This window comes from Plenodomus lingam (assembly GCF_022343315.1).
Source record: "Plenodomus lingam strain CAN1 chromosome Unknown contig_22, whole genome shotgun sequence".
NCBI classification, from domain to species: Eukaryota; Fungi; Ascomycota; class Dothideomycetes; order Pleosporales; family Leptosphaeriaceae; genus Plenodomus; species Plenodomus lingam.
This window is the reverse complement of record NW_027093939.1, coordinates 158,412-174,791: the sequence shown is the minus strand read 5'-3', so window position 1 is coordinate 174,791 and position 16,380 is coordinate 158,412. Positions and strand designations below refer to the sequence as shown.

General features: G+C 54.6%; 8 protein-coding genes across 8 annotated transcripts; 4 read left to right on the top strand and 4 right to left on the bottom strand.

Annotated features, from left to right (window-relative positions):
• Positions 1–278: 278 nt before the first annotated feature.
• Positions 279–1,803, top strand: IAQ61_005415 (uncharacterized protein; the record flags this gene model as incomplete). The annotated part of the gene is made up of 4 exons (XM_003840154.1): positions 279–458; positions 546–922; positions 993–1,569; positions 1,648–1,803. 4 exons carry the CDS (start codon positions 279–281, stop codon positions 1,801–1,803), a joined length of 1,290 nt encoding a protein of 429 aa, XP_003840202.1.
• Positions 1,804–2,746: 943 nt separating this feature from the next.
• CDC48 (AAA ATPase cdc48) lies at positions 2,747–5,494 on the top strand (the record flags this gene model as incomplete). The annotated part of the gene is made up of 5 exons (XM_066096790.1): positions 2,747–2,793; positions 2,897–2,924; positions 2,986–3,041; positions 3,114–3,363; positions 3,416–5,494. The coding sequence occupies 5 exons, from the start codon at positions 2,747–2,749 to the stop codon at positions 5,492–5,494; spliced, it is 2,460 nt and encodes an 819-aa protein (XP_065953141.1).
• A 618-nt stretch (positions 5,495–6,112) lies between these two features.
• Positions 6,113–6,325, bottom strand: IAQ61_005413 (uncharacterized protein; the record flags this gene model as incomplete). The annotated part of the gene is made up of 1 exon (XM_066096789.1): positions 6,113–6,325. One exon carries the CDS (start codon positions 6,323–6,325, stop codon positions 6,113–6,115), a length of 213 nt encoding a protein of 70 aa, XP_065953140.1.
• Positions 6,326–6,452: 127 nt separating this feature from the next.
• On the bottom strand, positions 6,453–6,890 carry IAQ61_005412 (uncharacterized protein; the record flags this gene model as incomplete). The annotated part of the gene is made up of 1 exon (XM_003840156.1): positions 6,453–6,890. One exon carries the CDS (start codon positions 6,888–6,890, stop codon positions 6,453–6,455), a length of 438 nt encoding a protein of 145 aa, XP_003840204.1.
• Positions 6,891–8,552: 1,662 nt separating this feature from the next.
• On the top strand, positions 8,553–10,320 carry IAQ61_005411 (uncharacterized protein; the record flags this gene model as incomplete). The annotated part of the gene is made up of 3 exons (XM_066096788.1): positions 8,553–8,820; positions 8,917–9,078; positions 9,182–10,320. 3 exons carry the CDS (start codon positions 8,553–8,555, stop codon positions 10,318–10,320), a joined length of 1,569 nt encoding a protein of 522 aa, XP_065953139.1.
• An 827-nt stretch (positions 10,321–11,147) lies between these two features.
• Positions 11,148–12,518, top strand: IAQ61_005410 (uncharacterized protein; the record flags this gene model as incomplete). Its single annotated transcript, XM_003840158.2, has 2 exons — positions 11,148–11,207; positions 11,268–12,518. The coding sequence occupies 2 exons, from the start codon at positions 11,148–11,150 to the stop codon at positions 12,516–12,518; spliced, it is 1,311 nt and encodes a 436-aa protein (XP_003840206.2).
• Positions 12,519–13,044: 526 nt separating this feature from the next.
• Positions 13,045–13,683, bottom strand: IAQ61_005409 (uncharacterized protein; the record flags this gene model as incomplete). The annotated part of the gene is made up of 1 exon (XM_003840159.1): positions 13,045–13,683. The coding sequence occupies one exon, from the start codon at positions 13,681–13,683 to the stop codon at positions 13,045–13,047; it is 639 nt and encodes a 212-aa protein (XP_003840207.1).
• Positions 13,684–14,350: 667 nt separating this feature from the next.
• On the bottom strand, positions 14,351–16,263 carry IAQ61_005408 (uncharacterized protein; the record flags this gene model as incomplete). Its single annotated transcript, XM_003840160.2, has 5 exons — positions 16,208–16,263; positions 14,960–16,158; positions 14,622–14,914; positions 14,507–14,572; positions 14,351–14,449 (listed from the first exon to the last, which is right to left on the bottom strand). The coding sequence occupies exons 2-5, from the start codon at positions 15,789–15,791 to the stop codon at positions 14,351–14,353; spliced, it is 1,290 nt and encodes a 429-aa protein (XP_003840208.1). The 5' UTR covers positions 15,792–16,158; positions 16,208–16,263.
• Positions 16,264–16,380: the final 117 nt, after the last annotated feature.

Genomic DNA, 16,380 nt, shown 5'->3' with positions numbered 1-16,380 from the left:
ACTCTTCTACAACAATGTACAATCATCACCTGAGAGATCACCAGATATACCACGCACTGATTCCACGCCTCGACAACTCTGCGCAAGAAGCGCGGATACCGATACCGGTAAGCCCGTGGCGAAATAAATTTCAAAGCTACCCGGACCATCGCCGACCAACCGACCCCAACCATAACCACAACCACAAAGATACAAATCAGATACATGTAATGCCACCTCCAACCCTCACTCTCTTCCAACCCACCACCCCTTTCTTTCCTAAAGACTTTCTAAAAAAAATGAGCACACCGTGTTCACGACGCACCATACCACGTCCCCAATGCTCAGACACGCCGGCCAACACCACAGTGCAACGAGAAGCGAGAGCGAGTGAGAAGGAGCCAGCGTTGCCAAAATGGTTGATATCCTCTGAGCGACGAGGTTGGCGACGCGTGGTGCAGAATTTCACGCCGTCTTGGGTGCGTATTTGCCCCCTTTGCAAAGAGGTGATGCGGGTGAAGTCGGTTTGAAGAAACGAAGCTGATTGGTTTTTCTTCGGTGAACAGTTTGCTGTTACCATGGGTACGGGCATCGTTGCGGTACTGCTGCATACGCTTTCAGAAGTGTATCCACGGTATGGCGAGAGTTTGAGGCTGCTTGGGATTGTATTTTTTGTGCTGAATGTGTGTTTGTTCGTTGCAATTCTGATAATTTCCGTACTGCGGTATACGCTGTATCCGGCGACGTGGGGATTGATGTTGCGGCATCCGGTGCAGAGTTTGTTTTTGGGTACGGTGCCGATGGGGTTTGCGACGATTGTGAATATGTTTGTGGTTGGTTGTGTGCCGGTTTGGGGTGGGTGGGCGGTGTATGTGGCGTGGGCGATGTGGTGGGTGGATGTGGTGGGTTCTATTGCTTGTTGTTTGTGGTTGCCTTTTCAGATGTAAGTTGGACGGTTTGTGTGGGGTTTCAGTTGTATAAAGGAGAAGAGAGATGGCTAATATACGGCAAAGGATGACGAAGCATCAGAACAAGCACGAGACGATGACGGCAGCATGGCTTCTGCCCATTGTCGCATGTATTGTTGCCGCCGCCTCCGGGGGCGTTGTAGCCTCGATTCTACCAGACGCGAACCACGCACTCATTACGATTCTAACCAGCTACGTGCTCTGGGGCATGGGCGTGCCGCTCGCGTTTGTCGTAATGGCCATGTACTTCCACCGGCTGGCCATCTACAAGCTCCCACCTTCAGAAGTCATCGTCAGCGTTTTCCTCCCTCTCGGACCCATGGGCCAGGGCGGCTACGCAGTCATGCAGCTAGGTGTACAGGCCGCGAGGGTGTTTCCACTAACGGGGACGCTGCATCCCATGGCGGGCGAGATCATGTATGTGCTTGGGTGGGCGAGTGCGATGGTGCTGTGGGGGTTTGGACTGGTGTGGTTGTTCTTTGCGGTTGCGTCGATTGCGCGCACCAGGTTTCCGTTTAATATGGGATGGTGGGGATTTACGTTTCCCATTGGGGTGTTTACCATGTCGACGCTGACTATGGGGTTGGAATTGCCGTCTGCGTTCTTCAGGTATCTTGGGACGGTGAGTTTTTTCTCTTTCAGTCACAGCAGTTGCTTGGTCAACTTAGGTAGGCTGGTCATGTGCTAATGAGTTTTGTAGGTACTTGCTGTTAGTGTCATGTTGCTCTGGTTTATTGTTGCTGGGGGCACGGTGAAGAATATTCACAGCGGGAATCTGTTTGAGGCGCCTTGTTTGCGGGAGATGGAGAGGAAGGCTAGGGCTGAAGGGGCGGAGAGGAGGCCTCAGGAGGCGTGATGGTCATTTTGGGTGGAGATGAGTTTGAGCTGCAACAATGTATTGATATTCTGTGCAGTGTAGAATTAACACTGGATGCTTTTGTTCATGATTGTGTGGTCAGTGTCTTTGTTTTTGGCCATGTGTAGATGACAAGAAATGGAAAAAAGAAATGCAAAAAAAAGACAAGAACAGACAACCAAAACGAATACAACATGATCAGGCCAGGTGTACTACACTGTAGCAGGCAGTCTAGTAGTCGATGGCGGTGATGTGGAATTTGCATCACTCCTTCTTGGCGTGGCGTAGATGAGGCTGCAGCAGGCTCCAGATGAACGCGTAGTCGACGCCAGATCCACTTGCAAGGCCGCCGCGGTCACACAAGGCCGTAGTCGATTGGCTATGACTCTGAGAGAGAGAGAGAGAGAGAGAGAGAGAGAGAAAGAGAGAGAGGCAAAGGGGAGGCGGGTGGATGCAAAGGGACACAGTTACACTAAGGATGTATTGTATTACTATGATGTACCACGTATGATTCAATACCCTACTCTAGAGCGCAGTACTAAGCGTAATAGCATAACTGTGTACTCGGTTGTGCTGCTCGCAAGGCTTATTATCTAAGCGATTTCCAGTGTTTCCAGTGGGTTCCACCGTGGCGCTGAGAGGTTGCCCCGAGCTTGGACCGCCAGATGCCAGCCCAGCTTTGAGCTAAGTCCAATTCACCTCGTCACCGCTATCACCGAACCTCCATCATCTTACTTAAACCATCAACCCCCGGCCAGCCAACACCACTTGCCTATCAAGACCCCCCTCCCCCCTCCCCCCTCCCCCCGGCCTACGCACACATACACTTACACACACCTCCACTCCTCCACTCGCGTAGCTGCAACCACACTCTTTTCCGCTCCACGACAACAACCACCCCGCCACAGCTGCACAGCGTAATAGACCAGAGTAGACAGGCAGAATGTCGGCTGAACCAGACCACACCAAGCCAAAGGTGGATTTGTCAAAGTAGGTTGCTTGCTTGCTTGCTTGCTTGCTTGCTTTTGCCCCGACGATGATGTGGAGAATCACAACAAGAGGAGCCTGAAGAAGAGTCACTGACAGCTCGCAGAGATCCATCAGGCGCTGAACACAAGGAGGCAAGTCATCACCCAGAAAACACGTGGCCCCGCTGCTGGCTCTCATACTGACCCGCCACAGCACGACGAGACTGCAACCGCCATTCTCAAGAAGAAGAAGAAGCCAAACTCGCTCATGTCAGTGCAACCAGCAGCCCCCGCCTCCCCCTCCTCTCACCGTGAGTGAACCCACTGACAAAATCCTCGTAGTGTCACCGACGCCGTCAATGATGACAACTCGATCATCGCCCTCTCCAACAACACCATGGAGACGCTCCAGCTCTTCCGTGGCGACACGGTGCTTGTCAAGGGCAAGAAGCGCAAGGACACTGTTCTCATTGTGCTCGCCGACGACGACCTAGATGACGGCTCTGCACGGATAAACCGCGTGGTTCGCCACAACTTGCGAGTCAAGCACGGCGATGTCATCACCATCCACCCGTGCCCAGACATCAAATACGTACGTGTCTTCATCAGCCATGAATTCGCAACACGATCTAACAGATACACAGGCCAAGCGTATCGCGGTTCTCCCCATTGCCGACACGGTCGAGGGCATCACGGGCTCATTATTCGACGTCTTCCTCGCCCCATACTTCCGCGAGGCCTACCGACCCGTCCGCCAGGGCGACACATTCACAGCTCGCGGCGGTATGCGACAAGTCGAGTTCAAGGTCGTAGAGGTGGACCCACCAGAGTTTGGCATTGTCGCACAAGATACTGTCATCCACTGCGAAGGCGAGCCGATCCAGCGCGAGGATGAAGAGGGCAACCTCAACGAGGTCGGATACGATGACATTGGTGGCTGCCGCAAGCAAATGGCACAAATTCGTGAGCTCGTCGAGCTGCCCCTGCGGCATCCTCAGCTCTTCAAGTCGATTGGTATCAAACCCCCGCGTGGTATTCTCATGTACGGGCCTCCTGGTACCGGTAAGACACTGATGGCGCGTGCTGTTGCCAACGAGACGGGTGCCTTCTTCTTCCTGATCAACGGTCCCGAGATCATGTCAAAGATGGCTGGTGAGTCGGAATCCAACCTGCGCAAGGCCTTTGAGGAGGCAGAGAAGAACTCCCCCGCCATCATCTTCATCGATGAGATCGACTCGATCGCGCCCAAGCGTGACAAGACCAACGGCGAGGTCGAGCGTCGTGTCGTCTCACAATTGCTCACCCTCATGGACGGAATGAAGGCTCGTTCCAATGTTGTCGTCATGGCCGCCACTAACCGACCCAACTCGATCGACCCTGCCCTTCGTCGTTTCGGACGTTTCGATCGCGAGGTCGACATTGGTATTCCTGACCCTACTGGCCGTCTCGAGATTATGCAGATCCACACCAAGAACATGAAGCTTGCCGACGACGTTGACCTACAGACCATTGCAGCCGAGACTCACGGTTATGTTGGTTCGGATTTGGCATCGCTCTGTTCAGAGGCTGCCATGCAGCAGATTCGTGAGAAGATGGATCTCATTGATTTGGATGAGGACACGATCGACGCCGAGGTGCTCGACTCGCTCGGTGTTACCATGGAGAACTTCCGCTTCGCTCTCGGTGTCTCCAACCCATCTGCTCTCCGCGAAGTCGCCGTTGTCGAGGTTCCCAACGTCCGATGGGAGGACATTGGTGGTCTTGAGGATGTCAAGCGCGAGCTCATCGAGTCCGTCCAGTACCCCGTCGACCACCCCGACAAGTTCCTCAAGTTTGGCATGTCTCCTTCGCGCGGTGTGCTCTTCTACGGTCCTCCTGGTACGGGTAAGACGCTTCTTGCCAAGGCTGTTGCCAACGAGTGCGCGGCCAACTTCATCTCCATCAAGGGTCCCGAGCTGCTTTCCATGTGGTTTGGTGAGTCTGAGAGCAACATTCGTGACATTTTCGACAAGGCGCGTGCAGCTGCACCCTGTGTCGTCTTCCTGGACGAGTTGGATTCGATTGCCAAGTCTCGTGGTGGATCCCAGGGCGATGCCGGTGGTGCTTCGGATCGTGTCGTCAACCAGCTTCTTACCGAGATGGACGGTATGACATCGAAGAAGAATGTCTTCGTCATTGGCGCCACCAACCGTCCCGAGCAGCTCGACAACGCGCTCTGCCGTCCTGGACGTCTTGACACGCTCGTCTACGTTCCCCTGCCCGACCAGGCCTCGCGTGCCAGCATCTTGAAGGCTCAGCTCCGCAAGACTCCTGTCGCGGACGATGTCAACATCGACTTCATCGCCGCCAACACGCACGGCTTCTCTGGTGCCGATCTGGGTTTCGTTACACAGCGCGCTGTGAAGCTCGCCATCAAGCAGTCCATCTCAATAGATATTGAGCGCCGCAAGGCCCGCGAGGCGGCCGGCGAGGATGTGGACATGGAGGACGATGCCGAGGACCCGGTGCCCGTACTGACCAAGGCCCACTTTGAAGAGGCTATGCGCTCCGCTCGTCGTTCCGTCACCGATGTCGAGATTCGCCGGTACGAGGCGTTTGCCCAGTCGATGAAGAACTCTGGCGGCGGCTCCAGCTTCTTCCGCTTCCCCGACGCTGAGCAGGCTGCTGCTGGCGAGGGCAATGCGTTTGGTGCGGCGGCCGAGGATGAGGACCTGTACAACTAGGGAGATATGGAAAAAGGGCTCTATGTTTTGGGACGATGACTAGGAAATGGAAGATTCATATGTGTTAAACGACGTATGGAAAAGGAAATTATAGGTCTGGGATTGGTATCTTGTTTGATTTGATGATTTGATTTGATGTGATCTTCCTGGCCTTGTGTGTGTGTGTGTATTCGTCGAAAGATTGAAAGAGTAGAATGATTTGGGAGAAGGGGGTGGATGAATGTAGACTGATGTGATGGAAAGGAAGGGGAAGACCGGGATGCCATGATCTTTACGGATCGTGGATGAGTGTTGACACTGCTACCGCTCTTTGTGAAATAAATCAGGATAATGAAATACCTTGGCCATTGATGTTTACTCTGTATATCTTCATTCTTCTAATCCTAGAAACATTTGCGCATACTCGATTGTGAGAATCGGCCAAAGTGTAAAAATGAAAAGAATTCTTGTATTCTTGGTGAGTACCGTGTAGACGGTATGTTTTTGTATGCACATCCTTATTTACACTGTATACATTTCCTCGACCATGGTATCTTACATGTACATGCACATGCACACGTCTCCATTATTCGCATGTATTCTACATGCAGATTCTTCATGTCCACAGGAAAGAAAAGACTAGCTCGTCTTGTTCGGTGTGGAGTGTTTAGTCTGTTGCGCTTTGCATGTGTTGCGCTTTGCGTCCATGTGTGTGTGTCTGTCTCTATTTTCAAGCATGGGAATTGGGTCCTCTAGAGTGGGTCTAGCTGCATGTGGGGCATGCGTGTGGGAAGGGGGAGACGTTGGGTATGGTGTAGATTTTGCAGTGGAGTGCTGGAGATGCCCATGCATGGGGCTGTTTGTTTGTATCTCTTCTTTTGGCAGCAGCATGGGAAGTAGGCGTAAGAGGGCACAGATCATCTGTATCTCTTCCTTTTCCGGCAGCATGGGAGGCAGGAGTAAGAGGCTGTGGCGCCACTCACTCTTCATAGGTGATTTCACAAATCTTTTCCAACTCGCGCAAGACGACCTTTGTGCCTTTGGTGACGACCTCCTTTGGAATGTTGAGGTGGACATTCAGACCTTCTCCAGCGGCGTCGTCGGGGTTTGCAGACCCATGATTTGCGTCGTTGCCGTTTGTGGTGGTGGCGGAAGGGTCGAGGTCGGCCATGGCCTCTTTGATCTTTTCAATGGCGAGTTTGTAGGCTTCCTCTGCGGTCGTGGCTTGGCCTGAGCGGAAGAGATGGGTGATGTAGGTCTTGAGGTTGTCGCGGAATCCAGAGCTTCGGAGGCATTCGTCGAGGGTGGCTTCGATGTTGCGGATGCCGGGGCCGGAGAGGAGGGCCGAGTAGATGTTGTTGCGGAGGGAGAGGGAGATGCCGGAGGTGGCCTGGGTGGGGGTGATTTGGACGGCCATGGTGGGCAGGGGGTGTTGGATGGATGGGTAGATGGTTTGTTCGAAAGATTGAGTTTCCTTGTTGGCGCCAGTGGTGTACCGGTGGAGATGGGGGTTATGACGCGAATGGACAAGTGTTGACGATTGGGCCCAACAGACTGATTCTTGGTTTGCACGTGCAGGCTGGCGAGGGGTGAATGAGATGTGACTACGACGACGACGGCTGTGTGTGAGCAAGCTGATAGAGACGAAATAGACCAAAAGAGGATAGATGGCGGGGGACGCGGCAGCTCGAAAGAATGAATTGACTGTGTACCTATGTGCGATGTGTTGCTGGATGGGGATTACGGTGATGATGTGTGGATGGATGGATGGATGGATGGATGGATGGATGGAGTGATCAAGGCGGTGAGCGAGGCGGTACCTGGATGCTTATTCCTCTGTGTGGGCCCGCTACTCCCAATCCGGCTGGCTTCGGGCGCAGGTGGCAAGCTTGCGGCGGTTCTGGGCAGGTGCACGGGCCCCAGTCCCGCATCTAGGCGTCGGGTGCTCTGTTAGCCGCCTGTCCCCTGCCGGATTGGTTGGATTGGCTGGTTTGGCTGGATTGGAAGTCAACTTTTGGCTGTGGTGGGGGCCCTTCTTTCTCTTGTCTCTTGTCTCTTGTCTCTTTCTCTTGTCTCTTGTCTCTTGTCTCTTTCTCTTTCTCTCTCTCTCTCTCTCTCTGTCTCTCTCTCTCTCTCTCTCTGTCTCTCTCTCTCTCTCTCTCTGTCTCTCTCTCTTTCCCCCGCCCCCCCCCTAAAAGGAAAAAGGCCGTCTACTAGATGCTGATGGGCTTGGATGCCAAGGTCCCAAAGACGACGTAATCGTGTCATGGCTACTCTAGGTACCTACTTACTACATACTACGGTACACGCTACCCGCATCTACATACCCTCTGCTGTCTATCATCACTGTACATGACAAAGACGTGAATTTTGACACTTGTCGCCCTGAATCTTCCTCTCTGCCTGTGCAGTGTGTGTATACATGTACTCCATTGTCTCGCCTTTCTCTCCTCTCCCCCAACACGGCACGCGGCGCTTCCCCGTCACCATCAGGCCTCGTCGACAACAAAGCTGCAGCGCTTAAGAGTTGGGTTCTGTAGTATTATAGTAAGACGTCCTCCAAACTAGAGTACAAGCACACAAGCGCACACCATAGCCTACCCTGCCTATACCTACCTAGGACCCACCCTTCCCCCTTGGCAGCCGTCGAGCTATCCATCTACACATGTACTGGACGGGACTGGCACAAAGGCAAAGGTAAACTACACTAGGTTCACTTGGAATCTTGGAATGGATTGGATTCCCATCTGAGACTGCGCCTGTCTTTCCCCCCCGCCCTGTCTCTCGCTCTCTCGCCTCGCCCGCCAGCCCAGGCCCACGAAACCACGAAACACGGCCGCTCAATCTCGCTTCGTCTCAAGACAGGGTACCGTGCTCTCCACAAAGCCCAGTCCGACAGCTGCACCCAACCCGCGCCCACACCTTCACCCTCCCTCCGCCCAACGCCACCCCAATCTTTCGCCGCCTGCCCTCGAAACGAGCCCTGCACCCGGCCTTGGCGCCATCGTCCTCGCTCAACTTCCCCAACGCTGCTCGTCAACGCGACCGACTGCGACGTCATCTCTCCCCGCCTTTCGCCATGGCCTACACCACAAAGTACCACGAGGACTCAGACGCCGACGACGAGTTTGAGCGCCAGGGCCTCCACAGCCCGACCCAGCCCGTCGAGTACGAGAGCTCGCCCACCAGCTCAGGCCCGCTGAGCACCGAACACACGCCCACCACCTTTACCCATTCGCGCGACAGCAGAAGCCTCCCGACCGAACACATCATGGAGTGGTCGCCAGACCAGACGGCCGACTTCATTGCCGACTTGGGCTTGGACCAGTACGCCGATACGTTTGTGGGTAAGAGAAGATGCCCTTGTCTCCCTTGCCCACCTAATTACTGCCTCCCCAACACAAAACTACCCGGCTGGGCTAACCATTCCCCCGTGAAAACAGAGGAGGGCATTTCGGGCGATGTATTGGCCGCCCTACAGCACGCTGAGCTCAAGGAAATGGGCGTCGGCAGTGTGGGCCATCGGCTCACCATCCTCAAGGCTGTCTACGAGATCAAGGTGCGGCAGAATGTGCCCATGGAACCCGACGATTATATACCACTGTGTCAGTCTTTTCCCTTTCTCTTCCATCCTCTCCTTCCCCTTCTTCCCCCCTCCCCTTCTTCATCGTCCTCTCTCGCCCACCTGATTCTAATTCGCAACATTAGCTGCCGACACTTCGGCACAGGAAGCCCCACCGACACAGGACGACTTCGCCAAAGTCATACGGGTTGTCCAAGCGCGAGACGAACGGATACACACAGCCGAGTCGGAACTGCGACACCTGCGCGAAGATCTCAGCCGAGTCATGGACGAGAACAAACGGTTGCGCGAAGAGATTCTCCCACTGGTACGGATGCTAAAAGATAGTCAGCCACTGCCCACGCCACACGAACACTCCGTCACCTCCCCACCAGCGACTCAGGAGCGACCTGGCGGAAGCAGCCTGTCGCGTAAGTTCTCCACCAAGAAGCTTTTCCTCGGTTCGGCTCCGAAGAACCCTTCTCCGACCATCCAAGAGCATCGCGCTCTTGTCGATCACGCCTCATTGGATCCCTCCGCCGCAGCCATGGCAGCCTCCTCACATCTCACAGCGTCTCTTGGCAACAGCCAACAAATGTCGCCCAATTCCGTTGCCCAACCCTCGCCCACTTCGCCCGCATATACCCAGGCCCAGAACCGGCAGTACAACCGTGACGTCTCTCGAGCCGGACACGATCACGACAACAACTCGGGCTGGGGTCAAAACAACGCCTGGCCGTCGGACAATGCATCCATGTCGGATCGCAACCGCGATCCTCGTGCTACACCCGCACCATTATCCTCTAGGCCGCTACGAAACAACGCTGCGCCCACAACCAATCCCGAAGATCGGGACCCTCCTAATTCAGCCGGCTCCAATACGCAAAACACCTCGTCCAGCTCGACAGCGCCGCCATCGACGAACCCACAAGTCGAGATATTCAAATCCTTCCGCGTATCCATAGACGACCCCTGCCACAAAGTATTACCTGTTGCGCTCAAAAAGTACAATATTACAGCAGACTGGCGGCAGTACGCCTTGTATATTGTTCACGGTGACCAAGAGCGCTGCCTAGGTCTGAATGAGCGGCCTCTGATTTTGTTCAAGCAGTTGGACAAAGAGGGTCGCAAGCCCATGTTCATGCTTAGAAAGCATGCTGCACCGCAAGAAGGACACGTTAGCACAGTGGGCGGGAATGATGTTCGGCCTGTCAATCCACAGGCAGAGAGCTTTGGGTGGGGGAACCAGAATAGAGGGACGCCATTACCGGGAGGTGTGTTGTAGTGAGAACTTGTACAAGTATGGGATGAAGAGATGATATGGGATGAAGAAGCCATGACTCGGCAAAAAAGGAGAGTCGCAGCAAGGCGCCGTTGGGGTATGAGCAGCGTGCATAGCCACGAATGACTCTCCCAAAAGAAGCCGGACTGGAGAGATCCAGAAGGTTTCAAAAAGGCTCGACGCGAGAAGTCGATTGACCCACGGCCAAGTTGGCCAACGCTTTCCCTTGGATTCAAAATCGCGTTCCTCTCCAAAGAGCCAGACACCGTTCACGAAGCCGCCTGGATTCATACACCTACACGGTTTGGTGGCTAGGGGCAATACACTCCACAAACGCTGCAAAAAATACGAATTTCCAACCAAGCGCGGAGAACAGCAGCGCATTATCAGCACAACCTTGTACAGTCGCAGGATGACTCAGGGATGCCTGCCTACGAGGCCGTGTTGTGAAAAAAAAAACGCAAGTACGAGGGAGGAGTTGTAGTTAATATAAGCCCCCCCACATTTAGTACGCTTTTGTATCGCGCTAAAGGACCAAGGACATGTCAAGGTGAATCGTGACTTGTGCTACGTAATATTTTGCAAACTTCAGTTCGCTGCGGTTGAAAATCCTTTTGAGGATGCCTTTTTAGGATGGCTGAAGCGTAGTGAGTGAGTCACTACCAATGGCGTGATTGTCATAGAGGGGTAGTTTTACTAATGAGTTACGCTAAAGCTATACAAAAAAGCATTGGGACGGGGTACATCAATCGCGCCTAAGCCGGCTTCGAGTCTACTAATCCACCACTCACTTTCTTGCCCTCTAGACGTACATTGTCTTTCCACCAAACATGGCCGGGTCGTTGTCTTCACGAGGAGCCGATGCTACAAAGTCTACCGGAGAACTGAGCGTACGGCCAAACCAAGTCTTCTTGATCCATCCCGTCACTGACTCAATCTTCTTCCCTTAGCAACTATGGGAGATCATCTCGAATCCCTGGCATCCGGAGACCAATCCCACAGGCTACGTTTCCCTAGGAGTGGCCGAGAACATGCTGATGCACAACGAGCTACGCGACTTCATCAACAGCAAGTCTCTTGTCGACCCGCATGGCAAGGCCCTAACCTACGGCGACGGACCATCCGGCTCCAAGCCTTTACTCAATGCTCTCTCGGCCTTTTTGACAAGACACCTCAAGCCCGTTACACCCATTGAACCTGACCACCTCGTCGTCACCAACGGCGTAACCACAACCCTAGAGCACACAGCCTGGGCCTTGACCAACCCCGGCGAAGGCATCCTCCTCGGCCGCCCTTACTACCGCGGTTTCCTCCCAGACCTCCAACTGCGAACGGGTGCCAAAGTCGTGCCCGTCTCCTTTGGCACCACGGATCCATGCGGCCCAGACTGCGTGCCACACTACGAAGCCGCACTGCTGGCATCCAACCGCGCCGGCGTCCCCATTCGCGCCTTACTCCTCTGCCACCCACACAACCCCCTCGGCCGCTGCTACACCCGCCCCACCCTCATCGCCCTCATGGCACTCTGCCAAAAATACGCAATCCACCTCGTCAGCGACGAAATCTACGCCCTCTCCACCTGGGAAAACCCCACCCCTCCCTCCCCAACCATGGACGCGGAACCAGCACCAACAAGCCCACCCTTTGAATCCATCCTCTCCATTCCCCCAACTGACATCATCGCACCCCACCTCCTCCACACCCTCTGGGGCCTCTCAAAAGACTTTGGCGCAAACGGTGTCCGCCTCGCCACTCTCATCTCCCAAGCCAACCCCGCCTTCCTCGCCGCCTGCCGCGCCCCCGCCCTCTTCTCCTCGCCCTCCTCGCTCGCGGAAAACGCGGCGCTGGCGCTGCTGGGCGATGCCGTCTTCGTGGACGGGTATATTGCGGAGAATCGGCGTCGGCTGGGGGCTGCGTATGCGGATGCGGTGGGGCTGTTGGAGCGGCATGGGATCGAGTATATGCCGGGGGCGAATGCGGGGTTTTTCTTGTGGGTGAGGCTTGGGGGGAAGGGTGGGGGCAAAGATGGGGCGCACGGCGCGGAAAGGGAATTGCAGGCTCGGTTGCTGGCGAAGAGGGTGTTTTTGGTGCCGGGGGAGTCGGTGGGTGCGGAGGAGGGGGGCTGGTTTAGGATGGTGTTTTCGCAGCCGAGGGAGTTGGTGGAGGAGGGGTTGAGGCGGGTTAGGGAGTGTGTGGGGTGACGGGTGGTGGAATTGCAGGTTGTGTGGGGTGGAGTTGGGGGGAGGCTGGTTGTTTTTGAAGAAGACAGGGCTAGATTACGCTTATACTTGATTCTAGATCTGAGGATTCTGGTGAGAAGACTAATGTCTCCATTCACGACTCTGACGCGCCTGCAAATTTTCCCATGGACTTGATGGGAGAGTCCCACTACCCATACCTCCCATGTCCATGCATGTCTCAAATCCCAAATCCAGCTAGCCCATCCCATCCACCCACAAAGCCAGCCAACTTGATGTCACAAAAGAGTAGGATGTAGTAGCATATCTTGGGATGAGAAGAACCAAGCCGTCTATCAGGTCGCATGTTGGCCATGCCCTTGGGGTATCATTGTAGTACTCTGCGTGTCTATATTCCTTCCTCGTTCGTTTTCTGTCTGGTGGAAGAAGCCGTGGACTCTTGTTCTTCCTTTTAGAGTCGGATGTTCTTCCTTCACCATCTAGCCATGGCTTTCTCCAGTAAGCCCTCAAAACAACCCACAACGACCCCTCAAAACGGCTTCGCCGCCTTCCTCCTCTCCGCAACCCCACTAACCGGATCCACAAACTCCCTCCAACTAACCGGGTACATCAACCTCCCCTCCTCACTCCTCGCCAACACAACCCCCAACTCATTCCGCTCCGTGGCCACATAGTAATTACTCTGATCACCCAGGCTAATCACGACCCCACGCACCAAGTCGCCAACGCGAAAGCTCTCCTCCATCTTGATCTTGTCCTTTTCCGTGGCCCGAATGTCTTCGCGGCGGATCTGGCCCTGGAAGGCTTCGCGGCAGACGACGTCGTCGATGACGAGGATGTCGCAGGTTGCGAAGCGTGGGCCTAGACGCGTGATGCGGCAGAGGACAATGGAGGATATGGTGGGGAGGAGGGCGGTGCCGCCGCCGGACGAGGGGCCGAGGATGCCGGGGGAGGAGGTGGGAGGGGGTCGTGCGACGGAGAGTAAGGGTGTGGGGTGTGCTTTTGAGGAGGATGGGGTGGGTGGGTTGTGGGATGGTGGGCTGGAGAGGACGGGGCCGGCGATGGAAGCGTAGATGTTGGACTCGTGGATGTGGGTTCCGGGGCCGGGGAGGTATTTGTCGGTGTGGCCGAGCAGTTGGCCTGGGAGGGCGAGAGAGGGAAGTCCCATTGCGGGGTTTGTGGCGGTGATGGCGATGTTGGACGACGGCGGTCGATAGGTAGGTGAGCAGTTTCAACCCGTCGAGGCAATTTCAGATGCGGAGCGCGTGCAAGTCGTGCGATGTAAAGGGGATTGTGGGCGCAGTGTGTGGTTTTGGTGTGGCAGAAGAAAGTTGGTGATGTCAAGCTCGGAACTTTTTGACGCGGACGAGCTAGCTCGCCTATTCCTGCCCCAGACCGCTTACAACCGCCCAGGCACGATTCCCCTTTCATCTTCATCACCCTCGTATCAACCAAAGCAGACAGCAGTATCCAATATCTCAATAAGACACTATACTACTGTATCAGAAGACCTCCATTATGCCGGGCGCATCTCGCGCACCAGCACGGGAAGCACCCAGCAGTCCGAACTCTCAATACGCGACTTCAAATCGTACAGGCCAGCCCTTGCGCAAGATACAAAGCTACAAGTAAACGCCAGGTTGTGAACCATCCGTATATGTAGAGTAGCACATTTTTTGCTCCAATCGCCAAGCGTCATGCATGCCCACGCAAGAAAATCATCAAAGTCATTCGCTCATGGTAACGTTCCGGGAGAAGGTCGGTCCGGTCTGTCCTTTGGGGACGAGGGCTTTGTGCGTCACCTCTGTCTTGGGTCTGACTCTGCGGTCCGGCGACTAGACGGATTGATAGAGGAGAAGTGGCTCGCCGACGTTTTCTATCTCTGGGATGGTGCACTTGAGATCAAAGGCTTTTGAAAGTACAATCTTGAAGATCTAGCCACAGTTAGTCCCTGACTGTTTGCTTCCGAAGATACTGCATGCCTTCTGTACGTTGATGCTATGGCTGGTACTGCTGAAGATCAGACTGGCCTTCATTGCCCTCGCAAATCGCCGCGCCTGTTGGAAATCAGTAGGGTGTGGTCCAAGTGTTGAGAGCTTTGCGTACTTGATTCGAAATCTCCTCTTGTTCGTCTCGCGGGAAGTTGACAAAGTGATCGTACTTTGTACCCACGAGAAATGGGATTGCTGTCTTATTGAAGCCGCGGCCCTGCCTATACCATTCCTTAATCGAGTTCAAGGTGCTCTTACGCGTCAAGTCGAACATGAACAGTATAGCGACGGCATCGTTGCACACCAATGGCAACATGTTGACAAACTCGCGCTGACCTCCCAAATCCCAGATGGAGAAGGTGATTTCAGTGTTTCTGATTGAAATGGTCTTTTCCATGAAATTGACACCTGTGCCTGTTAGTCATGCTGGCGACTTGAATGTCGCACACATACCCAGCGTCTGAATATAGTCTTCGTCCCAACTACCCTCGACGTACTTGACCATCAAGCTGGTCTTGCCAATCTGCGCGTCTCCCACCATGCCCACCTTGATGACCACACTCGCATTCTTGTTCGCCGTCTCCTGCTGCTGTGCCCCTCGTTGGTTTTGGTCCTGGTATGAATTCGATCTTGAGCCGCTGTCTGAAGCCGGATAGCGTCCCAACTGCGAGCTTGGCCGTGAATGTGACTGTCCCATGTGTGTTTCCTTGTTCGCGTCGTAGTAGCCCTGTCGTGGCGGTGTGTCTGCATCGGACGAGACATTGAAGCGCGAGCCATTGTGTGAGGTGTACTGGTAGGCCGTGTCAGAGTAGGATGTGCTGGGACGGTGTGGTTCTGGGGTGTGGCTATGACTATGGCTATGGCTGTTGTTGTTGTTGTAGTTGCTGGTGTTGTTATTGTTACTCTGGCTGAAATCGGGCATGGGCGCTACCGAAGCGGCGGTGATGGTCGTGTTCATGCTGTTGTCATCGATACCGTCGGTAGTCTGGTCCATGTGCTTTTGCGCTGCTTGTCCTTGGGCGGCTTGGTATTGCGCCACTTGCTCGTGTGCGACCTGCGGTTGTGTGTTTTCTGGAGCGGTCTGAGCTGGAAGCACATGGTTCTGAGGCGGTTGATCTTGGGTGACCTGTTCTGCTTGCGCGACTTGTCCTTGGGCTATAGGGTTGTCCTGAGGAGGCAGCTGACTGTCCTGGACAGGGTTTTGCATGGGTTGTTGATCGTTCATGGCTTGGTGGCCATTTAGGTCTTGACGGTAGACGTCGCTCTGCTCTGGTTGCGTCTCCATGGCGGTGTGGCGACGATGTTTGTGTTTGCGCCTGACTCGAGGCTTATAGGCACGTCTGGGATGGCAGGCTGAGCGAATAGGAAGGATGCAAAAGTGGCTGTCTGTGTGTTGAGCAAACAGAGCCCCGCGATGACCTGCTTTGGGGGGAGAGGGGAGAGGAGGACGAAGAAGCGCGCACGCGTCAAGTGTAATGCTTGACCGTCTAGTCAACTCGCACGGTGTTGCTAGATGTTATGCGACGCGCAAAAGATAGATGCAGCTGGTGCCCAGCAAGGGGGAAGGCTTTGTTTGGGTCTGGAGGCAAGGATGGCGTCAATGTCTCTCGTCTTGTTCGGGATGGGATGGCGGACTGTGATTGCCGGATTGGCTAGTGGATGAGATAGAGTAGCGTTTGGAGACTCCTCAAGCTTACCTACCTATTCCGAGTTTGCAATGGAATACACCATCGACTATTGTAGGTATGGTTGCCCTTGGCCAGCCGGGGGGGAGTGGAGGCGCTGATATGATGCACAGAGAGGTTGGCCCGGGAGCGGCTAAGCTAAGCCAATCTAATCTAATCAATCTAATCTAATCAATCTAATCGGCGAGA